The 24,324-nt window shown below is 37.7% G+C and overlaps 5 protein-coding genes and 1 non-coding gene across 6 annotated transcripts; 3 read left to right on the plus strand and 3 right to left on the minus strand.

Annotated features, from left to right (window-relative positions):
* Window positions 1–467: 467 nt before the first annotated feature.
* On the minus strand, window positions 468–5,397 carry LOC103942842 (folylpolyglutamate synthase). The gene is made up of 16 exons (XM_009353045.3): window positions 5,209–5,397; window positions 4,981–5,123; window positions 4,806–4,871; window positions 4,390–4,499; window positions 4,221–4,281; window positions 3,945–4,028; window positions 3,774–3,830; window positions 3,629–3,689; window positions 3,288–3,334; window positions 3,102–3,179; window positions 2,286–2,444; window positions 1,940–2,203; window positions 1,779–1,857; window positions 1,278–1,430; window positions 999–1,159; window positions 468–922 (listed from the first exon to the last, which is right to left on the minus strand). The coding sequence occupies exons 1-16, from the start codon at window positions 5,219–5,221 to the stop codon at window positions 863–865; spliced, it is 1,596 nt and encodes a 531-aa protein (XP_009351320.2). The 5' UTR covers window positions 5,222–5,397; the 3' UTR covers window positions 468–862.
* A 1,507-nt stretch (window positions 5,398–6,904) lies between these two features.
* On the minus strand, window positions 6,905–7,954 carry LOC103942868 (probable glycosyltransferase At5g03795). Its single transcript, XM_009353070.3, has one exon. It carries the CDS (start codon window positions 7,952–7,954, stop codon window positions 6,905–6,907), a length of 1,050 nt encoding a protein of 349 aa, XP_009351345.2.
* A 1,124-nt stretch (window positions 7,955–9,078) lies between these two features.
* Window positions 9,079–9,152, plus strand: TRNAV-CAC. Its single transcript has one exon. It is a non-coding gene; the product is annotated as a tRNA-Val (tRNA).
* Window positions 9,153–9,286: 134 nt separating this feature from the next.
* LOC103942875 (protein YIPF1 homolog) lies at window positions 9,287–12,704 on the plus strand. Its single transcript, XM_009353075.3, has 6 exons — window positions 9,287–9,494; window positions 10,231–10,273; window positions 10,401–10,487; window positions 11,166–11,331; window positions 11,769–12,045; window positions 12,493–12,704. The coding sequence occupies exons 1-6, from the start codon at window positions 9,441–9,443 to the stop codon at window positions 12,682–12,684; spliced, it is 819 nt and encodes a 272-aa protein (XP_009351350.2). The 5' UTR covers window positions 9,287–9,440; the 3' UTR covers window positions 12,685–12,704.
* A 3,465-nt stretch (window positions 12,705–16,169) lies between these two features.
* On the plus strand, window positions 16,170–22,157 carry LOC103942882 (delta-1-pyrroline-5-carboxylate synthase). The gene is made up of 20 exons (XM_009353083.3): window positions 16,170–16,331; window positions 16,599–16,670; window positions 16,777–16,880; window positions 17,005–17,107; window positions 17,299–17,460; window positions 17,729–18,006; window positions 18,380–18,530; window positions 18,676–18,840; window positions 19,034–19,111; window positions 19,415–19,504; window positions 19,844–19,930; window positions 20,054–20,140; window positions 20,223–20,319; window positions 20,446–20,549; window positions 20,692–20,767; window positions 21,030–21,180; window positions 21,264–21,332; window positions 21,515–21,581; window positions 21,671–21,741; window positions 21,866–22,157. Exons 1-20 carry the CDS (start codon window positions 16,272–16,274, stop codon window positions 21,945–21,947), a joined length of 2,154 nt encoding a protein of 717 aa, XP_009351358.2. The 5' UTR covers window positions 16,170–16,271; the 3' UTR covers window positions 21,948–22,157.
* A 53-nt stretch (window positions 22,158–22,210) lies between these two features.
* On the minus strand, window positions 22,211–23,869 carry LOC103942892 (uncharacterized protein At2g39795, mitochondrial). Its single transcript, XM_009353092.3, has 3 exons — window positions 23,541–23,869; window positions 22,613–22,956; window positions 22,211–22,518 (listed from the first exon to the last, which is right to left on the minus strand). The coding sequence occupies exons 1-3, from the start codon at window positions 23,796–23,798 to the stop codon at window positions 22,359–22,361; spliced, it is 762 nt and encodes a 253-aa protein (XP_009351367.2). The 5' UTR covers window positions 23,799–23,869; the 3' UTR covers window positions 22,211–22,358.
* Window positions 23,870–24,324: the final 455 nt, after the last annotated feature.

The following is a 24,324-nucleotide window of genomic DNA, read 5'->3' on the forward strand; positions in this document are numbered from 1 at the left end:
ATAGCACTCGGGAGGAACAGATGATAAAGATCGCTTCTTGTGGAGAGCTTGGCCTCGGAAGCTGGGAACTTGCATTCATGCTTTGAAGCGTTAAGGGTCCGTTTGGAAGTGAAGAATCATAGAGCCATAATCGCTTCTCGAGAGAAGCACATCCGCGGAAGTGGTTATGGCCACTTCCACAATTACTTCTAAACGAGCCTTAAGTCGGTTAGGTTATGAGGAAACTTCAAGGGATAATTTACTGAATTGCTTTTCTAATTTTTTTTTTTTCTTCCTTTTTTGTTGTTCTTCCAACTTTTTAACAAAATATTAAATAAATTGAGATAATCGTCTAATTTTTACATTATTAATAATTAAATGTAGCCTCCGCGCTTACCGCATCACAATAACGGCCAATTTGACGGACTGATAACGGTTGTATGACATTGATATGAAATCATGAACCGCTGTATGAAACTGCAAAAAAATTGAAAGGCGTACGAATTTGAAATTGAACGAAAAGTGAGGGGGTAATTTTGCCCTATTGTCTTTCATACGAAAATCTGTAGACAGAGAATTGAGAAGTGTGGTTATAGCAATACGGGGGGTGGAAATATCCGCACCCCAAAACAAAATGCTGGCAAAAGTTTGTGTCATTGTCTTGATTGAACTGTAGTCACTAAGAAATGACGACCCGAAATCTGTGGCAGTTGAGAACATGCAACATGTAGCAGAAGCACGTCAGGGCAGTCGGCACTGAACCATCTCGGAGTTGTTGGAAATTACAACGGTTTCACGGCTCTTCTCATGACTCCATGAATACAGAACATCTTGCAGTTCGAAGGACTTTGCAAATTTAGGGTTTCAGCTTTCGTACTACGCCTCACTTCTTGATTAATCTCAACACGTCGCCAACAAGATGTAACGAACCAGTTACAAGGACCTGGTATATAAACCTTGGTTCCATGAAAATGAAAGATAATAAATTAAATCTCCCAAAAATTAAAAAACAAGATTACCTGAAAACGAACAGATTTACTTTGTCGGACAGTGTCCCTGAGCCATTGTATCGCTGATGGGAGAGAGGGAAAAACTGCACTATTTTCACAACTTTTGACAGCGATCTCCTTATCATCTGTCAGTTCTTCACAAACTGTGGCTGCGCTATTGTCAGCGCCTCCTATTAAAGTAAAAAAATAGAAACACTTCCCAACTGAGAAATACAGTGCACCCCTGAATTATATGTTGTCTGAAGAACAAGTTAACTTAATTGGAATTTTATGTTACAAGTCACATACCTTTGTTACCCTGCATTAGATTTTCCCATACTTTTTGAAGAGCAAACTGCCACGACAAATCCACTTGAGAATCAGTCGGAGGTAAGGAATGCGAACCGACCTTGTAATACACTGATGTGTTTGGTACAAACAGAGCCTTCTTGAAGTAGACACCTAAAATATCAACCAAAATCTCATAAGTTTCTTTGAAACATACTTCGAGAAAGTTTCTGACACCATTCAAGAGTGAAATTATCAATACTCTAGGATCACCACCATGAAACTTGAAGGAAATTGAGGCTCCACCCTAAAACCCTTTGGTAATAGGGGAGTGGCCTAATTGCTTATAAGTCCGTCTTAACTTTCCAATGTCGGATTCTCACAAAATTCATTGCAGATATAAATTCCATGCGTTTCCATTTTTCAATCAATAATGATTTTTAACCTATAAATTCCTTTTAGATCTTTAAAACTTACTGGACGTAAATTCAGAAGATTACATAAAATAATGCTTATGCTCACCATGACTAGCACATGTTTTCATCAGATTCGGAAGCAGCAACTGAGGATCCCTCACTGACATACAATTAAACAGCAGTATCTGCAAGTATTTATCAACAAATTTTTCTCAGTAACAGCCAGGGAAATGAAGATCTCCAAGGCTTGTAAAATAAAGCATCTACCTGTTCTGAATTCTTCCCGACTTTTTCAACAGGGTGCCTCTGTACCGGATCATGTGATGATCCAGAAGTACCGGGTGGCTGAACAGAAAGAGAAAACCATCTTGCGCATATTTCCATGCTTTCTGGGCTATGTGCACCGTCCAAATAAAACACAAGATCTTCAGGGCTTTCACTGTTAATAAAGCGATCAGGGACTATTTGAGCCCGTCCTTGTAAACTGACTGTAGCAGTTAGTCCTTTTATGAACTGCTCTGGCAGAGGGGTCTATTCCATTTGGATATGTATATAAATCAATCAACATAGAAATCAAGAATACAACGGAGAATTGATTGTTCATAGAACTTACAGTATGTTCTGGGTTTTCAAGGTGACCAGTCCTCTGGAGCCATGTAGAGGACAGGGCAATAGCAAGACCAGCATTAACATATTGGTGCTCGCCTGCAAGCCCAAGTTTTGAGCCATTCAGCATATTGGGATCCAACGGTTGTACCAGTTGAAGGGGTACCTGGAACCAGCATAATTTCTCAGTTCATTGAAGACATTCTTTTTGTTTTGTATTTATCTCAAAACAAAGTAACTGCATCAATAATGATTTTATTTATATTTCTTTATAAGAACATCAATACCGAATTCAAAATAGCTAAATTTGGCTTGGCATAGTGTAACTCCTCAAATTGTTGAAATATTATTTGCTTAATAGATGGAAGGTATATCCCTAGAATATAGCCAAACTCCTTATACATGTAGGTCAAATAGAACGGCATCCCTCAATTACAAAAAGGCCTCAAGTTCCTTCGAACATGGCAGCTATGACTTGGCAACTTTGTAGTCCATAACAAACCTAAATTCAGAATCCCAGGACCTCCAATAATCAAAAGTATCCTAGGATTGCAGAAGAATGGAAGCTGAGGCTTAAGCAGCAAAGGATGCGAGTGAAGATTTAAGAGCATGTCAGTACTTAAAGGGGTTCTTAAAACAAATATGCGCATGGAACCTGTCTCAAAACTTTGATTTAATTATCTGTTTGTTAGGAATTCATCTACTTATTAGATGACCGCTTGTATATTACACTTTCTAGAGAGACGTCAAATTTCTTTCATTCTGTATCATGCATTTTCAAGTTCTGAGAAAAAATTAATGAAGGGAACATCTTGCAACTTACATCCAACTGAGAAGCCTTCTCTTCCAGTACACGCATTGCTTCATCAGGTTGAGGCACAGTCAAGGCAGGAACCCTAGACTGAATTGAAAGAAGAGAAAAATGGGCAGTAACGGAAGTGAGTGTAAATTCTGTTAGACATATGGCCAATCATCATATGCATTTAGAAAATGTAATTTTAAGGAAAACCTTGAAGATTCCAGCCTTCTCCCCAGCAATTGCTCCCAAAGTATTTCCTATTTATAGTATCCAGCAAAGAAAACAAAAGCAATCATGCGTATTAGACACCTGTGGGCATGGGTATCAATGTTCACATGTTGTGGCGCCAGATTGACAATCTGGACCACACATTCAAACAATTTTCCACTTGATCAATGGCCCAAATTGACAGTTTGACACCATAACATGCCAAATTGTAATTGTATCACATTGCAAATACAGAACATTTGCATATGTTCTTTATATTTGTATTTTCAATTAAATGCCTCAATTACTCACATGTAATTACATAGGTTTGAGAAAACACTAACCAAGAATCTCCATGTGGTCATATCCAAGGGAAGATATACCACAGACAACAGGCGCCTGAACCTGAAATGTTAATGCATCTATACTTGGTTATTTCCAAAGCAATCAAAATAATGGATCTCGTACTCAAATATGCATTTCACATACCACATTTGTTGCATCAAACTTTCCGCCTAACCCTACCTCCAAGATAGCAACATCTACCTGCATAGTAGATCAAAATAAAAGCAACATTACTGATTCACATCATCGAGATCAATAACATTTCTGGAGAGGAAGGATGTTATATGGAAGCAACTAAGAAGATATGCATCAAACCTGTTCTGCTGCAAATATCTTAAAGGCAAGCAAGGCAAGGAAGCGAAAGTAGGTAGGCATTGGTATATCGTTAGTAGATTTTTCCTGCATTTGAAATACATGCTCATGTTTGACATAACCATCATGATTAAACAAATTAGACAAAAGCATTGAACTAAAAAAGTTCAGGATACAAGAATGGACACTCTTTTGCATTGATCAGTATACAGCAGAACGAAAATGTGCTAATTCAAAAATACGGCAAACAAAAGATTAAAAATATCACACATGGATTACCTTAAGTCTCTCGAAACACCACCAGAAATATGCTAAAAATTTCTCTTCACTGATGTCCAAACTGCATCATTCGATGAAAACAAGAAAAGGTAACATTACATGAAGCTTACTTGTTAACATGGAAGTTAGACATAAAACTACTTAGCCTATACAAAATAGACAGACTCACCCATCCAACCGAAATCTTTCTCGAACATCAATGAGATGAGGAGACGTGAAAAGTCCAGTGCGAAAGCCGCAATGGCGTAATATCGACTCTGTGAAGGTGCAGGTGGATCCCTTTCCAATACCCAAAAACAATAAAACAGCAATCAGTCCCTCATCATACAGAAACAAGTAACCAAAGCCAGTGTATACATACAGAATCACACTATTAAAAATAAAGTTTGTAACTTCAAATATATTAACAATAAAGGTTAGCGATTTTAATACTTTTCTTTAACCGTCTGCACTCTAAACCGAATATTTTATAATTTTTTAAGCACTCGCAAGCAGTGACGGGTCCAGAATTTTTTTCATTGGGACATTTCATCGAGCATGTACATGTTGAAGTTCAATTAGTAAAATGTAAAATTGTGTAAATACCTTGCCTTTGGTGCCAGCAACGTGAATAATCTTCATCTGTTCAATAGGCTCCTCCAACTCCAGAATCTGCATATTATTACGTAAAACACCATTAATCAATAATTACTTGAATTTGCACACATGAGCTCAAATACGACGTCGTTGAATTAGTGAATAAAGCTCTGTAGTTTTTGACTTTGAGGTAGTCGAAGAGGAGGTCGAAGCGGTCGCCCTTGTTGCTCTTATCGGCACGACTGCGTTTTGTGATCAAGGAGGATAAAGCGTCCAGTGCCTTCTCGTACGGAGTCGCCGGAGGCGGTGCCGAGGAGCCATCGCCACCTACAAACAAACCAAAACAAAATGAATAGATAGAAGGAGGAGGAGGTGGCGGCGGCGGGGTTGTATCGTAACTTTGTAGTATTACCTGATTCCGCCATGGCGAGTGGAGTTGGTGGTTTAGATCTGAATCGAACGAAAAGTTGGACTGAGATCAAGGAATTGGGGTTGAAACTAAACCACTTCTTCAGTCCACTGCGTCGGATTCTTTAATCTATTTTATTTTGTACGTAGTGGCTGAGGCTGCTAAACACGGATGGGGATCATTTTCGGATTTTTTTTGTGAAGACATTAAATATGCTCACGTTCATTGTTGGTATAGCTAGTTTGTCTCAGGTATTATTTGAATTTAATTTTAAATAAAAAAATTTAAATAATTTCTCTCTACAATATATGATGAATGACTAAAATATAAAGATTTCTAAAATCCCACCACGTGGATCCGGATGGAATCCAAACCTTCTAAACTCTATATCATTAATATAGTTTAATGGACTCTTTATCGTAATATGCCCAATCTTCATTGAACACTATATCATAATTAGTGATTACTACATTACACTATGGTTTTTTTTATTAGCACCCCACATAATGTTGAATGCATCCCACATTAAAATTTAATATTAAGTGGCTTATGTAACCTACTATGCAATGACAATTTCGACCTTATGAGGTTTAAAGAAAATAAGAAATTTCTAAATACATCCCAAATTACTTTTAAAGTATTATTTATCTTCTTCAACTATTAAAACCCCTCTCACCCGCCACTCTATTGTTGAATAAAATTCTAACCATTGAAACCATAAACACGTTGATTGAGAAAAAAAAAATTAACGAATGGAACACGATATCAATATTTTGGAAGCTTCAGATGGGGTAAAATTTCATATCTGTCATTGTTTTAATTATTCAACGACATCGGTAATTATTTAAGCTTGATTTTGCTTTCCATACTACCCAATTTTATAGAAGGCCAACCCAGCAACGCCTTTTCCGTTCTTATTCATCTTCTGGGGTTTACTTTTGCACTATTAAATTCCGCACAGTTGCCATTTTTTAGTAGAACTCCTTTTTTGTTAGCAAAGGGCTTAAGAGACAAGGAAAAGGAGATTTGAACGTGATGACCCAGTGAAACTCAAGCTCAACAGATCGGATTGTAGACTTCTCTTTTTAGATAATGTTAGGGTTTTAATCCTAAGTCAATTTAATTTATAAAAATTGAAAATGAGTATTATAAGATTTAAGGAATGTGGGGTGAATGTGGAAAATATTAGGTGTATGAGAATGCGGAGTGTAAGGGTATTATGAGAAAGTATGCAATATATATTAAGATAATTTTTAATTGAAAAAGTAAATGTGGAGTGTATTAAGTATGTAGAGTTTAATCAACTATATTGTTCCCTATTAAAAAGATTTGATATGATACTCAACTCCACTCTTACGTTGCAAAGTTTTTACACGATCAAACCCAACTTATTACAAAAAAAAAAGCTTAAATCAGCTTGAGCTCGGTACCAGGCTAGAATTTTTTAAGGTGTGCAAGAACCAAGCAAACCTAGCTTGAGCTCAGAAAAATTAAACAAACCAAACTTCAAGCACAATAATAATCGGTTCTGCTCGGCCCATTTACAGCCATGATTATATTATCTTGATTGGGCCGCCCCCTAATCAAAGCACACATTAATCAAACATCCAAATAAAATATAATTGCATTAGGCCCAAGGTGAGACCGAACAACCATATCAAATGGTATGTTCACAAAAATCCTTCCATCGTACGTAAGCTCATTCTCTCCTGACGTATCTAACGGTGTGCCGTCTCAGCCACAGCTGATACATCAACGTATAAAACGCATCGAACGGCTCCGGTGTCTCGTTCCACATAAAGTGCCGACTCGCAGCCACACCCAACTCCCTCATCTTCTCGTGCCGCTCCCAGCACGCGCGCCCCAACACGCGCTTCAGCTCCCTCACTACCCCTCCACTACGTCTCACGAACACCGCGATCTCTTGCCACCTCAGCACGTCCGAGAACGGCAGGTCCGGGATCGGACGGTCCGTGATCACCACCGGCACGCAACCGAAACGCAGCGCCTCCCCGATCCCCGACACTTCGCCTCCTCCGTACTCGAACAAGCAGAACTTACTCCCGCCGAGTCTGTCCGCGAAGGTATTGGGATCGGACGGCTTGGATTCGATCAGAAAATCGGGGTCGCTGCTCAATTGGTTGACCAACGTTGACTCCTTGACCCAATCGAACCTGGCGTACCCCAAGATGCTCGCCGTGTTGTTCGTCGGCGCGGGAGTGCTCGGGACCGGCGGAAGCGAAATGTCCTTGTGGGGAATAAACTTACCGGCCGGCGTCGGGAAGCACGAGATCTGGACTGAGTTTTTCTTGAGCTCGACGAGATTCCGATCCGATTCGTACCCGATGCCGGCGCATGAGAGGTAGAAATGGTCGGCGCCGAGGGTGCGGTTCCAGTAGGGAAGCTCAGAGCGGAGGGATCTGATGAGGCGCGCGACGGAGCGCGGGGGGAGGTCGGAGGGGAAGGGGACGAAGAAGAGGTGGGCTTTTTCAGGGTTTTCGGTGGGGAAGTGGCTGTCCTGGAGGCGCGTGTAGAAGAGCGATTGGGATGGGGAGGTGAAGGGGAAGGTGCTGTTTGGGTTGTAGATGAAGATCTTGAAGAATTTGAACATGTTTTGGTAATTTGGGTGGATCGTGGCGGGTGAAAGGTAGGGGGAAGTCAGGGGTTTGGGGTGGGCGGCGAGGACGGAGGAAAGAGAGAATTGGAGGAGGAGGAGGTGGAGGAGGCGGAATATGGAGGTGGTGGACATTTTGGAACAGCCACACAAGGTCTTAGACTGTGAAACCGCACTCTTTCTCACTGGTAAAGCGGGAGATTGAAGACGAAGAGGAGATGTCAATTGTGAAATGGCGACGAAACGGGGGTAAGGTGTTGGTAAGGTTGCGTCCCGCCAGGCGGCAACGCGTGGTCTATTTGTTTATGATTTCGGACAATGACCGGATGATTAATACAATGCTGAGATAATCACTGTGCCAATATAATAAAACTAGATTAAGAATGTAGTTGTTAGTGTTAATTGAGAGATTTATAAAGTAATATTCTTATAATTTGGGAATTGTTATTAGCACTCCAAAAATCTCATTTGGCACTTTAAACTTTCTATAATTAGAAAAGAAATTTCACTTGTGATGAGTGTAGAATGAGATTTTTAGAGTGCTAATAACAATTCCCTGTAATTTCTAACAAAGTGATATTTTACATAAAACGGGATTTGTAATGAGATCGATACTGCATAGATAAAGATATTTTAAACATCTTAATTTAGATTTTTATCTCTAATGTGAAACACTCACAATACGCATCTCAGCGTGGCGTGTTTTGCACATAAATGATTCTCCTTCCGCGGTGTTGTAGTTGGTGAAATCATTAGATCTATTAATGAACAAAATCACTAGCATCATATAAGAACATAAGTATCTAACAATCTTCTCCATAAATTGATAGGGATTTTTTTTTCTCTACGAGGTGCAATGGTTTACATATTAATTCATATAAGGATCTCAAGCTCACTATATTATTAACTTAATGGTGGATGAAACAATCAATCTGAATTAAATGCATTTGAATTATGCATAAAGAGAAAAGTAAAACTTTCATCTCTTATTTTAAAAATCATCTCAAATATGAACAACATGAATTATACTTAAATCAAAAACTAATTAACTTGTTTGGAAGTGTTATTAAAGAAACAGTGAAAATGTTTTTGAAATCAATTTTTAGTGAAAATGTAAGTGAATCTAGAAAAGACTCTTGAAGTGCATTAGAAACCTAATAACTTTTTCTCTAAAAAGACTTTTAATCATATTAAAATGCTTGAACCCAAAGATCTTACAATTTCTCCATATAACTTGCTTGGAATATCAATAGGCATCCGTCTGGGTGGTGTAGTCGGTTATCACGCTAGTCTCACACACTAGAGGTCCCCGGTTCGAACCCGGGCTCAGACACTTTTTAATTTTACCATATATTTTTAGCTCACGTGATATCCATGATCCAGTCACGTGCAACAGTTGGAAAGCAAAGTAAACGCGCGCACGGAAGAAGCGCGTGCAGTGAAATTAAAACCGTTCGGTCGTCTTTTCGCTGTCTTCCTTCCAAATTACGAAAAGCAACGTCTTTCCTGGGGCTGGTCTCTCTGACTCAGTTCCAGCTCCCGACTCGGATCCCTCGAACTCGGAATCTCAACCCATTGACTCTCTGAGCTTCGAAACGCAGCGTTTTGGTTTCCGTCTCAAATGGATGAGTCCTACTCTGGCCTCGCCACCAGCCATTTGCTCGGCTCAGTCCCTGTAAGTTCTCTGATCGATTTTGAGTTTGATTTTTTTATGTAATTCTTTCCACCAATTCGCGAATCGTTGAATCGAACTTGTAGAGTTGTACATGATTGATTGGGTGCGTCTAGATTCTCTTTACATGAATGTAATTTGTGAGCTAAGTGATCTTAGAGCTTGTTTGTTTCCCGGGAAAATGAGGGAAAGTGAAGGAAAAGAAAATTTTGGAGTTCTGGATAATCTGTGGTTTCGACATTTTTTTATTATCTTCTGCCCCTTTTCTGAGCTGCCAATGTGAAGCTTAGAGTTTGATATAATTGAGATTTTGTGGATTTTCTTAATAATTTCTTACAATTAGGTATAATTTCGTTGCATGAATGTAATTTGTGAGCTGACTGATCTTAGAGTTTTTTTGTTTTCCGAGAAAATGAGGGAAAGTCAATGACAGTGTTTGGTTAAATTTTTGCCCCTTTTCGGAGCAGCCAAAGTGTTACTTACAGTTAGTTATAATTGAGATTTTGAGGAATTTCTTAGTAATTTTTACAATTATTTATATTTCTTGATGCATTTCCATTTAAATATAACTACTTTCCAATTTAAACAACCATTCTCTAAGTAATAGTTGCAATTTTTAATTATATTACTAAGAATTATTAACGATATGAACCCAAGCTATGAAAGTTGTTTTCCCTTTGGAATGTCGAATAAATCACTTATCTTTACTCTACCTTTTTCCCCCTTTTGGGCTTGATAGGCTGTTACCGAAAATAAAGAAAAGAATACCACAAGTTATGAAGGTATTATACTTGCTCACTGTGTTTTAAATTATTCTTTATTTCCTTTTTCAAAGTAAAAGTCCGGTGAAGGTTCACTGGAATCATTGTTTGTTTCCTGCTTTGAAGAATTTTCTTTGAACTCATGCAGCACCTAACGCGAATTTGCAAATTTTCCCGCCAAATAGTAATGGAGGAGGGAAAGGGGGCGGTTATCAAACTGTTGGAAGTACAAGTGGTATGGCATTCAAACGGATAATTTACATTCATGTGCTTTATATGTAGATTTACTTTTAAGAAAACAGCAAAACTTAGTCAACAATCATCCTCATTTATTTTCTGGTGAATTTAGTATTTTGAGTGTTAAAGTTGAGTGCTGTAAAAGCATGAAACCTAATTAATCAGCAGTGGAACAAATCCTGGAGTTATTTTCTATTTCCTGAACTGTAACTCGTTTTTGGGGAGTGCGGAAGGATTTGAACCTCCTTCAACCCCGAGTTGAGTTTTTCATTGCAGAATAATGCAGATTGATGTTAAGATTAATGTCTTTGTAACTTTGCACATGAGTTTTTATGTACATTATCAAGGTTCTTATGCTTTCTTACCCCAAATAAAGTAGCTGGCATATTATCTTCCCCCTATGAAATGATTTTCATGAGTGTCATACTTTTTCACTTTTCTTTTGGATTGAGTGGTAGTAGGAGCCTGGTATACTAATGTATTAGGAATTTAGGATCAAGAAATGTCTTTGACCTTATCTGCTTGCTAAATGCATTGTTAACCTATTGCTTTTTTGGGACATCAAATCAAATTTCGAAAGGATTATTGGTGGATTTTCTTCTCTTTCTATGTTTATTTAATCTGCTACTTTATTTGCTTTGTATCTGATGATCTCTCGTTCTGTCAATCCATGCAGAAACATTTGAGCAACAACCAGCAAACAACTGGAGGGGAGTATTTAATATCGCATCATACACACAATACTTCAATGTGGATACAGACGTTATCTTAACCAGATTGCTTAGTTCTTTATATCCCCATACTGGAGATTTTTTCAGCAAAATTGATGCCAACCCTGATCTGTGAGTTTCTGGTCTTTATTTCCCTTTTTTCCTTTTGTTTCTTTTATGTACATGTTATTTCATTACTAAAAAAAGAAAAGAAAGAATCATGATCCTCAGTTTCAGTTGAAGAGTTTGATATTCTCATGTGGGCTTTTGACTAGAGTTCGCTCTCACCTTTATGCTTTATTCAGATTAAATAGCTGGTAAGATTATGTCAAAAAATATTGAGAAATACATACACAATGTCCTCTTCTGTAACATCGTAAGGTTGGATTTTGATTTTTAGGTTTGCATCATCTCATCTGCAAAATTTATGTTAAATCACAAGAAGGAAATCTAGCTACTTGTGAAAAAGGCTAATACTAAGGCAGTATGTTCTTTATCTGTGCGCAGCTATATGTAAACGTGAGCATCTAACATTTGGCTTTCTTCGCGTGAGTTTCTGTAATGTGTAGATATGGGCTAATCTGGATTTCCACTACGTTGGTGTTTGTGCTTGCTGCACTTGGTAACTGTGCCACCTACCTCATGGACAAGCGCACAGATAGCAGTACCTCTTGGGTGTTTAATGTCAGTTATATGAGTTTGGCAGCCTACTCAGTCTACGGTTATGCAATTTTGGTGCCATTGGCATTCTATTTCTTGATACAGTATCTGGGCACCGCAAATGCCAGCCTAGTTCGGTATTGGTGTATGTGGGGATACTCTCTCTTCATTTTCGTTGCAGCCTCTGTAAGTACTTGCCTCCTCTGCCTTTATGTCAGTTTTTGTGTTTTGCCATTTCCCCCTTTCTTGACTCTCCATTTGAATATTGATAATCATTGAAAGGCCAAAAGCAGAAATAAGTAATCTTCTTTTGGATGAGTTGCTCTCAATACATTCAAATATTTATGTGCTGAACTGGACTCATCCAAGTACCATCTTTTAAGCTCAAATTGAGGGGAAATAAATATCTGTTTAGGGTAAAATGTTTCATGTTCCCGGTTCTTGGGGATTATTGAATGCTAGTTAATTGACACTCAGGGAAATGATGTTCGGCAGGGACTTTTCTTTCCTGCCAGGCCACATGTTTGTATTCATTTTCAGGCAGAACGTTGTGTTTTAGCCGGAACATTATTAATATTATCATTCAATCTATTATTCCGTCATCTGATACTTATTTTCCGGGAACATTTTCAGTTTCTGCTGCTTATCCCAGTTGAGGCTCTTCGGTGGATCATTATAGTTCTCGTTGGTGGGTATTCTGCTTGCTTTGTTGCCTTCAATCTCAGGTCCAATATGGAGGGGAGTGATTTTTCACTTGTGGTGGTTGCTGCATTTCTCTTGCAACTGGCCCTGGCAATCTTCTTTAAGGTCTACTTCTTTCCATGAGTGTTACCAAGCGCGCTCGGTCTCTGAATTACGAACCTCAACCAACTGCGTTTACTTGATTTCGGGTATTTATTTTTTATGTTGGCCAGAGTGGTACTTCTCTAGGGTCGAGGTTTTCGTGTGTGTTCAATTCCGCAATTACTCACTCGGTTGTATTGTAGTCCAAGGAAGAGAGAACATTGGCCCTGACGAGTTGGACTAAGCTTGTATTTGTATGTCACGCTTTTTCTTACTTAATCTTCCAACTTTCCCCTTCAAACCTGAGTTTGTAAATAAATATTGAAAAATGTCTTTTGCTTTAGAGAGGTTATTATACTATCTTTGCAACAGGTAGATTTCTTATCCATTGGTGGATTGCGGAAATCATTTCCTCAAGTATTTATTTATTTATTTTTATTGAGAAAGCCGAACGAAATCAGGAAGTACCTAATAGTGAATGCTTTCGTTATTTTGGATCTATCTTGCAAAAAAATAGAAAACTGGATAAGATCTCAACCATATAATATAAGTTGGACAGATGAATTGGAAGAGTGTATTGGGTGTTTGCACGACTGTCATATGCCTTTAAAGCTCAAGGGAAAATTTTGTAGGATGACAATAAAGCCCGCATGCTTTGCGCCATGGAATGTCGGGCGGTCAAGCATCAACACGTGCAAAAAGGATGAGTGTAGCGAATATGAGAATGCTTTGTTGGATGTGTGGGTACACAAGAAAGAACATGATTAAAAACGAGGATATCCGAGATAAAGCACGAGTGGCCGCAATTGAAGATAAGATGAGAGAAAACCGGTTAAGATGATTTGAATATGTGAAACGAAGATCAAGAGATGTTTCGGGTAGAAAATGTGAATATAAGACAGAGACTCAGGGCAAAAGCTATAAAGGAAGACCCATGAAGATTTGAAAAGAGAGTTTAGGAAAAGACATGAAGTACTTAAAGCTAACAGAAGACTTAACGCAAACTTAAACACAGTGGCGTTCAAGAATTCATATAACTAATTCCACTTAAGTAAATAAGATTTTGTCATTATTGTCGCCGTCCATAAAAAATAAAAAATAAATAAAAAAAATGAGAATTTTAACGAAAAGTTTCTCATACTGTTTACTTTAACAAAAAACCATATTGTTACCTTAAAAAGTCAATTCTGTTACTATTCACTTTACCATTTATTTTGTCCTTATCGTTAAAACTCAAAGTTTTCCAACCATTGTCATTAGTTTTTCTCCAAAAAAAAAAAAAAAAAAAAAAAAACCAAACGGATATCCGTCACACTTCCACATTGCCACACGTCCAAATGAACCCACATTACAATTCGTTCAAGTTAAGAACTCGAGAGGTGGGTAAACTCCGCTGTCTTTGAGTCTGTTAAGACGTGCCACCATCTAACGTGCTATCTACCTTTACCTGTCGATGTCGAGCGTTGGCTGTCGAGTCCGCACTGCAAAGATATTAAACCCCTTTTAAGTCGTTACGTGTTTGTTTGGTTATAAATATAAATAGAAATGGTTTACAGGTCGAATCGATCACGGAAACTAGTTTATTCGGATGGGAACACCGAATAGAGTGGAGGTGGGATGTGGAAACTCGGCCATGTTAGGAAATTAATGGTTTGATTAGTACACAGTTACTTACGTATGGTTGGGTTGAGTTTCGTGTTTTGGTTTCTAAAATTTTGATGGAGACAACTTTTCTTAAATGTCAGTGGAAAGAACCCACTTTCATGACTTTGAGTTGGTGAGTAAAACCAGGGAAGTGTCTCTGTGGGCAATACATGTTTTAGACCGTCTTTAAACAAATGCTAAATTATGAGAGTTAAATTACAATTGATGATTATGTGACAATTTAAATTTCTATGTCTAATTTTGTGTTTCTCTAACCAAATTGTTAAATGTTAATTTCCTATTTAAATAGAGTTTTAAATTATTGTAGTTATTAAAAAATTGTTGAAACATAATTTTTATTGGTTGAAATGTTAGCAAAATAAAAGACGCACCATTAAAACGAATTAAAAATAAATTTGACTCCTAATCACAAAGCCTTCAAATCCATTCAGCAAATAACACTTCAGTTTGTAGACTTTTGATGTGAAATATGTATAGTGACATTTCATCTAAAATTCTAACATCTAACGATGCTCTTAGATGTCAGTTCCGGAGTACTTTTAGAACAGTTCATTTTTATTTTGTTTTGTATCAGGTCACTCTTAATCATTTTAATATTCTTAGTAGAATAATAACGTTAGTGGATTAAATAGTTATTTATTAGGAGAAAAGAGTATTGATGAAGATCGAACCTGTAACAAGGTGCATAAGCATGATTAGTTTTCGTCAGTATTTTAACATTCACGAAAATTGAACTCTTCCAATGAAAGGTGATGTATATTTAAACTAGCCTAAATAATTGGTTAATTTAAACCAAATTAAACTGGCAAGCACATGAATCAATTGTAGAAATATATGCAAATACAAGGTCGATCCCATAGAGACTACTTTTCATACCAATTCAACCAGCTGATTACGCGAAACTTCTTAATTAAGAAACAAATGATTGATTAATTGATTACGAAAAATAATTAAAACTCCAACTTATAATCAAACTAGGAATATGAATAACGAAAACACAACAAATGAAGGTTTAAACAAATTAATATGATGATAGCCTAAGGTTATGAATCCACCAATAACAATCATATTCCTTTTTCTTCAAGTTGATTACTATCCAATTACCATGCCAATATTTAAGGTTGTTCTTTCTAAGATATGAATTAATCCATGGTCAGGCATCAACTCGCGTGTGTAACGTGGCAACTATATGCTATTGGTTAGGCATACAGTTAAACACATAAAAACCCATTAAGCACTGAAGAATCATGTCAACCAAGTAGGACTAGTTTGATATTGGTGATCCTCACTAGTTTGTCTACTCTTGTTAATCTTAGTTCCAATAAATCTAATTGATTGGTCATTCTCTTAGATTTATCTAGATATCTAGAAATAAGTTCACAATGATGCCCAGTCACAAGGACATCCGAAATTAGAATAAATTGAACACAAAGATTAAGAAATAAGTTATCATAATGAAAATGAAATTGAGTTAAACCACACAATAAGTACACCGTAATACTAAATTAAGAATGTATCTAGGGTTACGTTAATTATTTTTTTAAACATATTTTAATACGTTCTAGGGTTGATAATATGCTTTGAACTAGAACAATTTTATTCACCGATGGTAGCAAAGTTGACAACGTCTCTCGGACCCGACCAAACCTCATGGTTGACAAAAAGAAAAACACCAACCCGCATGACAACGTCTCTCCAATTTGCTTGCTCACATGCGGGTCTCTCCAATTTGCTTGCTCAGTACGAAATTCACAGTAGTGTTTACTTTAACGAAAAATTAATTTAAAAAATCAACCATAATTTATTTATTTTACCTTTTATTTTACTGATTTTCATTAGTTTTCTTATAAATATCTCCAAAAAAATCTCTCAATAACCGAAAAAAAAGTACCCGCGCGCTTCCGAGTTGCCTCGTTCTGACGACTGAGTTTTGACTCGCCGCTGCCGACCTCCACCAGTAAAAAATGGAGGAAGTGGATCGTTCTCGAGCTTTCCTCAAAGACGTTAAGCGCCTCGTTATCAAGGTACATATTTTCCCGCATTAATCATTCATTTCTGAATTCAATTTTTTTGTCATTTTTCGAAAAATTGATAGTTTTATTTTCATTTTTGAACTCAATGGATCTTGAAAGAAGCTTATTTTTGGCAAATTTGAAGTCTTTTTGGTAGATATTTATTGAAATTTTAGTTCCCCAAAAGATTTGAAGCAGAAAATTTGATATCTTCAGAGTTTTAGTAGTGTGATTAGTAATGAGATTAATATTTTGTGATGTTTTGGTTGGATTATGAAGGTCGGGACTGCCGTTGTGACTCGAAACGACGGAAGAATTGCTCTTGGAAGATTAGGCGCACTTTGTGAGCAGGTATGCAAATTGAGGAACAATACACTTTTATTTACTCTTGTATTGATTGCTAATGCAATTGAGCATTTTTTCGGGTCTGAAAATGTTAATTTGATATGAAATGCAGCTGAAGGAGTTGAACTCTCAAGGGTATGAGATTATATTGGTGTCATCTGGTGCTGTGGGCCTCGGCAGACAGCGGCTCAGATACCGGAAATTAGTTAACAGCAGGTTCGTATCGTGTCCCTAATTGACATTGCTGCCATTTGTTTGGATAACTTTAAAGATATTTTCTTTAGAGGCTCTTATGTCTGAAAAATTTCGATTCTAATTGGTAGTTATTGAATTGCTGCAGCTTTGCTGATCTCCAGAAACCACAAGTTGAACTTGATGGGAAGGCGTGTGCCGCTGTTGGACAGAACTGTCTGATGGCTCTCTACGATACCTTGTTTAGTCAGGTGAACGCATTGATCCTCTGTTAAATCTGTTCTCAAGCTGTATCGAACCCTTGAATTGGACTTGACGCTTGGTTATTTAAGTTCTTACAAGCAAAGCTGGATCATCAGATATATGAGTTTTCTAATTATTGCCCAATTCAGTTCAATTTATCTTTTTCCTTTTCCTAAGCCTCATTTGTTCTCCCTTGCAGTTGGATGTGTCATCAGCTCAACTTCTTGTAACAGACAGCGATTTTAGGGATAGAGATTTCAGAAAGCAACTCAGTGAAACTATGAAATCGTTGTTATCTCTGAAGGTTATTCCTATATTTAATGAAAACGACGCAGTCAGTACGAGGAGAGCTCCTTACGAGGTTTAATACTCTTCTATGGTTGATGTGTTTATCACTTTGTTGTGGTACTGATATTCTGTGGGCAGGACTATCACAATCTTAGTCTTGCTATTATGGATATGGACAAAAGGAAATATGGGAATCAAAAAGTGATTACAAAGAAAGAAACGAAATATTGGGACCACTTAAGAACGCAATACGTTACCTACACTATCTCATACTTATTTTCCTTTTCTAAACACTAAGGAATTTAAGTGTATTCATGCGATACATATTCCACTCATTGCAGGATTCATCTGGTATATTTTGGGATAATGACAGTTTGGCAGCTCTACTGGCTTTGGAGCTAAAGGCTGATCTTCTTGTTCTTTTGAGTGATGTGGATGGTCTATATAGTGGGCCTCCAAGTGACCCACGTTCAAAACTTATCCATACGTACATAAAGGAGAAGCATCAGACTGAAATTACTTTCGGAGACAAATCTAGAGTGGGAAGAGGAGGTATGACTGCTAAAGTAAAAGCTGCTGTCAATGCAGCTTATGCTGGCATCCCTGTTGTTATCACCAGGTGTGTTTTGATATTTGGTTGTGTCATCAGAGTGATAAACTACGCTATTCTGTGGCATCAGTTTAACTATAAAAATTCAGTGTCATGTTTATATCATTTCGTTATAGTTTAAAAGAAAAATCATTATTCAACTTGTCTATGATAATGAGGTTACATGGGAGGGTTTATGAAAACTCAAGGGTAGTGTTAGTTTTCTGGTTGGTGAAAATTCACTGATAAATAAGAAATATGTGGTTCACATCCTTCTTACAAGTTAGAGTACCAAATACTCCAAAATTTTAAATTAATACTTGTAGTTTTTGTTTTTAATGGCATTGCAATCTAAATTCGATATGCTGCCCTTGACTGTGTACTAATCTCTTTCTTTGTTAAGTGGGTTTGCTGCTGGAAACATCTTTAAAGTTCTTCAAGGGCAACGTATTGGTACCCTCTTTCATCAAGATGCACACTTATGGGCACCAGTTAAAGAAATTGATGCAAGAGGGATGGCAGTTGCAGCTAGGGAAAGTTCCAGACGGCTTCAGGTAGCTTTGATCACATAGTTTAGTATGTTGACTGCTGCTCATAAATACTTCTGCAGTCGTTGGCAATCTTACTCCCATAATTATTTAGCAATGGATATCTACTAAGTTTAGCAAAACAAGTAACTTGGTAACGCTTCCTCTGCAGGCCATGACTTCAGAAGAAAGGAAAAAAATTCTTCTGGATGTAGCTGATGCCCTTGAAACAAATGTAAAATTGATCAACATTGAAAATGAAGCTGATGTTTCAGAGGCACAACAAGCGGGATATGAAAAATCACTTATATCTCGGCTGGCTCTGAAGCCTGGGAAGGCAAGAGAGCCAACTTCTTTGCTATTTGAGATAAACATTTAGTTTCATTCGTTTTTGTATTATTGTTACTTATCACTACCTTTTGGTTTATGTTTGATGCCAATCTGTACAATTGCTCACTAGACTTTGTGTATTTGTTTCTGAAAACTGGGGTCCCCTTCTGATTCTTTTCTGAAATGTGCTCATACTGCAGATTACAAGTCTTGCAAAGTCTATACGTGTGCTTGCAAACATGGAAGATCCAATTGGTCGTGTTTTGAAAAAAACTGAGGTATGGGATGCGATATAAGGATCATTATTTTTGGCTTATGATATTCTTACACAACAATGCTCTCAAGAGTGTGGACAACGATTTAAGACAAACAAATAAAACAATAGATAGAGATCAAATACAAAAGTATTAACTCCACTATCAATTTCTTACTTAGAGATATTTGCGATTATTGACATTTCTGTAATACATAGTCTATAATCTGCAACTGAAATCATTTATCTTTGTCAAGTGGGGCACCATAATCTGTTGTTGTGCTGATAACTAATAAATGATGCTTCTGTTGGTAACACTTGCTTCCAGCTTGCAGATGGTCTTGTCTTGGAGAAAACATCAAGCCCACTGGGTGTTCTTCTGATTGTGTTCGAGTCCCGTCCTGAAGCACTAGTACAGGTGTACAGTGAAACTTTGGAATATCAAACTGCATCTTATCTTATGTCATTTAAATTTTGTTTGTCGTGTGTGGAAAGTGTAAAATAAATGTGGACAATTGAGATGCATAGTGGGAAAGATGCAGCTCAATACCTTCTGTAATTTAACAGCTTGGAAATCAGATCTCATTAAAAAAACTTAGACAAGGACTTTGAGGAAAAAATTTTTTGGTTCTTTATTTTAAATGTTTCACGAATCTCATATTCAGTCTCTGTCATTAGTTTTATGCTTTGGAGAAGACTTGCATTTCTTCCTCATCATACGCCTAAGGGTTTTTGTATTTTTTTTATGATTGAATAGATAGCTTCATTAGCAATCCGAAGTGGGAATGGACTTCTCTTGAAGGGGGGAAAGGAGGCTAAGAGATCAAATGCAATTTTGCACAAGGTTTGTTTCTCTCAATCTAATGATCTGTACAAAATACATAGAGAATTTGTATTTGCATTCCCTTTTTGCATTGTCAGTGAAGTAATCATTTTATTAAAAGTATTTTTCATAAAAAATATGTAGATTATCACCGAAGCCATCCCAGAGAGTGTTGGTGGAAAACTAATTGGACTTGTGACTTCAAGAGAAGAGATTCCAGATTTGCTTAAGGTGAGTAGAGCATAGACTGATAATCCCGATTCCTCAGTCGATTTCAGATGATTATTAGTACTAACTAAAAAATTATTTCCAGCATGATGACGTGATTGATCTTGTGATCCCAAGAGGCAGCAATAAACTGGTTTCTCAAGTCAAGAATTCGACCAAGATTCCAGTTCTCGGTCATGCCGGTTAGAACTACTAAATTTATTCTTCACTTATAAATAATTGCATTATGTGCTCCATTTTTCCTGTATTCTTGTTTTGTGAGAGAATATGATGGCGGCTGCCATAGTAATGCGTTGTTTTCTATGCAGATGGAATATGCCATGTGTATATTGATAAGTCTGCTAATATGGATATGGCAAAGAGAATTGTTTTGGATGCAAAAATAGATTATCCAGCAGCATGTAATGCAATGGTAATTTATGCGTAATTTACAATTTCTGGATGATAATATGTTTCGATGGCATCTTACAATCTTTCTACTGCAGTTAAGAACGTACTTTGTAATTGCTAATTTATCATTAGTAACACTTTGTTGTTGTGTGTGTTATTCTCAGGAAACACTTCTTGTCCATAACGATTTGAAGAGTACAACTGCATTTTATGATCTTGTTGTTGAGCTTCGCATTGCAGGTACAATTTTCATGCATAAAACTTCTTTTGTTTTAAACAAGGGCGTTGAGGTGGATGAGACTTGATACTGTTCATATGCCTTTTACCTGTTGAGAACGAGAATTACTGAAAATTTCGAATCACAGGCATGTAACAGAACAATATTCTGTTACCCCCCACCCAAGCTTGGGACACACTTTTAAAGAGAAGCCAACAAAAATTGTTTCAGTGAAACATGCCATCAGAAGGATTTAAAGAAATTAAACTCGGGTATCATTTTCAGGTGTTACTTTATATGGTGGACCAAGGGCAAGTGCCTTGCTCATGATTCCAGAGGCGCATTCATTCCATCATGAGTACAGTTCAATGGCTTGCACTGTTGAGTTTGTTGACGATGTGCATGCAGCGATTGATCATATACATGAACACGGAAGGCATGTCAAAGTTTCCTTTTTTAAATGGATTACATGTCAATCACTTGCATAAAGCTGTCATTTATCTTTTCTCCATTTTGCAGTGCACATACCGATTGCATCATTGCAGAAGACCAAGAAGTTGTGGATGCGTTTTTAGGTCAAGTCGACAGGTATGAATGATTCCGGTCTTTTTTCAGAGGATCTATGCTTTCCATATCAATCAGAATATTCTGTAATCAGAGGCAATTACATAGAGTCAGGCCAACTAAATGGTTGGACAGAAAAAAAGGTCCTACTTGTTCACCCTTTAGTGATGTTGGCAAGTAACGTTGATTGTTATAAACGTTGGCAGTGCTGCTATTTTCCACAATGCAAGCCCAAGATTCTGCGATGGTGCTCGATTTGGACTTGGTGCGGAGGTAGAAAGATGATCTTGCAGTAATTATTGAAGACAGTTATATGCCAAGGTTTTGAGTCCTGTATCTAACTATCTTCCCTTGCTCAACAGGTTGGGATAAGCACAAGTCGAATTCACGCTCGGGGTCCGGTAGGAGTAGAAGGATTGTTAACAACTCGATGGTAAGAAACCTCAGTTCATGTCAGTACATTTTCGGTTGGAAGTACAGAAGCACCTTGAAGAAGGCACTCCCCCCTTTGTCCAAAACAAAAATATTGACTTTTACTATTTTGATCGGACGTGCAGGATTCTGCGAGGAAATGGGCAGATTGTGGACGGTGATAAGGGGATTACTTACACACACAAGGACCTCCCAATTGAGCCCTAAATTTGTCATCAATCACAGCCGTCCATCTCCCGTTTCCATCTTCCCAGGTGGTCACTTGTGAGAGAGATGGACAGAGAATAAATTATCATGTATTATTGCTTTAAAATATGATGCGTAGTTTATCCCCACTCATATTAGCGTAGCAAATTCATAAAAATTTTCTGTTTTTTTTCTTTTAGAAAAATAATAAAATCATTTCATTACTTGCTCTTTTCATCGTCTTGAATGTACCTTCCAGTATCCACCGGTGTATTGTACAACAAAATTTTGAGATACTTCTGATGAAATAGTGAGTGCACAAGAGATTGCCTAAATGGTTATTTTCATATGAAATGCAACTATTGTTTGCATAAAAGCCTCTCAACAACAGACCACATCTTTTCTACCAGGTAACATCTTACGGTAAAAGTTTTACGCTTCGACGAAGCGCTTAAGTTGCTGCAACCAGTTTGCATATTCTTTGCTGTCCTTGTTGAGCATGTACTCATGCAAGAAATTGGTTGTGCTGGGCTTGATTCCTCTCACCTCCAAATACTTGTGGAATGCCTTCTGAAGGTTCTCGTCCAAATCACTGCAATACAGCAGACATTTGCGTGAATTCGAGAGAATTACGTATACAATAATCTTCCATTAATGCTGCAGAAGTATTAATCATTTATGCTTACTGGAAATCAGGCCCCTCGTAGGCAATTTGATCCTCGGAATCTTCGGGATTTTTCACTGCCAAGCTGTCAATTTGAAACTCATCAGGGTAAGCAGTGATGCTAAACTCGAGAACTGGTCCGTTACCCTTGGAGACAGTTACGACCAACGGGATGCTGGATTGGTTGGCGTGTTCATCATTGTCATCATTTTGGTTATCATCGTTGTCGTCTTCACCTGTGACTAGATCAGGCATGTGAACTTCAACCTGTATGTCTTCACCTTGATATGTTCTTTTCAGCGTCACCGTCTGGATTCCGGGAGTATCTTCAATTTTAAAAGGGAAGGATGATGGAATCTCCTCAACCTACAAATTGAGCACTCGAGTAGCGATAATTATGGTGATCTCACATAATTCAAACATCACTAACACATCACTTCCCAACTGCTTCAGAAGAGAAACTGAACAATAATTTATTAAAAGTCTCTAACACACACATTCAAACATCTACTGCTGAATCGAACCACGAGCGAAAACACTCACACAATCCATGAACAAATACCAACATAAACAAATTATCCAACATCACTCACAAACATCTATTACTAACATTCGAAGATCATGTAGTTCTTTTACAAGAAACAATTTTTCGAAATATATACATCTCAAGGGGCAAATCAAAATCAAGGAAACGAACATAAGGGAAATATGATTGAACTAAATTAAGGAAGTATGAACTCTAACGCAAGGAATCCTTCAATTTCTGCAATTCACTTCAAAATAGCAGTTCCCAAGCACGATTATTCAATTGAATTGAGATGGGGTTTTCCTAATCCACGAAGCCAAGCACAACAGAGCCACCATACCCTCATTTTCTTGCCCATTTCCCCAAATTTTCTCAGAAACCAAACAGTCCACAATGCAAGAGAAAATTAACTAAAAAACCTCACCTTGTCGAGATCCTCGGTCTCCTCAGCGCACTTGATCTCCGACTCGATGACCCTGATCAGAGACTGGTCCGAACTGTGGCTCGAGTAGTATCGAGGGGTGGGAACGAAAGGGGTCGGCTGAGTGTGCTTTCGGGAGAAATTTAAGTGGTTGACGGTGGTGGCAACAGCGCCGTGGTAAGACCGCTGGCCACGAGCAAGGCGGCTGGCGAGTGGGGCCAGGGAGGAGGCCGATCGGCGGAGAATTGAAGTGAAAGCCATTTGGTTTGGAGGAGAAGCGAGGCGAGGGTTTAGCTAGGGTTTTAGAAACAGGACTCTCTCTCCCTCTCTCTCTCTCTCTCTCGACTCCTTGAGAGGTTTAGGGTTGAAATGCGTTGAAGTCGGTGGCCTTTATGGCGAGGTGGGTGTTGGTTCTCTGCGGTCTCATGTATTGTATAGACTTTTGCGACCAATGTTTTATGGAGTCCAATTCCTTCAAAACGAGGAATTGAATTCCCAAGTTTAATAAACGAAAGTATATCTCATGTTCGGAATCTAATTCCGCAATTTGATTCTGAATTCTGATTATATTCCTGTAAAGTCGCTATTTGATGTTTTAAATTTAAATCCTTCTTCTCCACCAAAAAAATAAAAAAATAGATAATGCAATATACACACCTATTTTTACTTCTCACACGTCTCTTTCATTTTTCGGAAGTCAAATCAGAGGAATTGAAAAAAAATCAATGATTAAAAATTAATAAGGATTTGTAAGAGGTAAAAATAGAGATACAAATAACAAAATCCA

The sequence above is a fragment of a genome, unplaced genomic scaffold (assembly GCF_019419815.1).
Source record: "Pyrus x bretschneideri cultivar Hongxiangsu unplaced genomic scaffold, Pyrus_bretschneideri_v1 Contig4, whole genome shotgun sequence".
In the NCBI taxonomy this organism is placed as follows: Eukaryota; Viridiplantae; Streptophyta; class Magnoliopsida; order Rosales; family Rosaceae; genus Pyrus; species Pyrus x bretschneideri.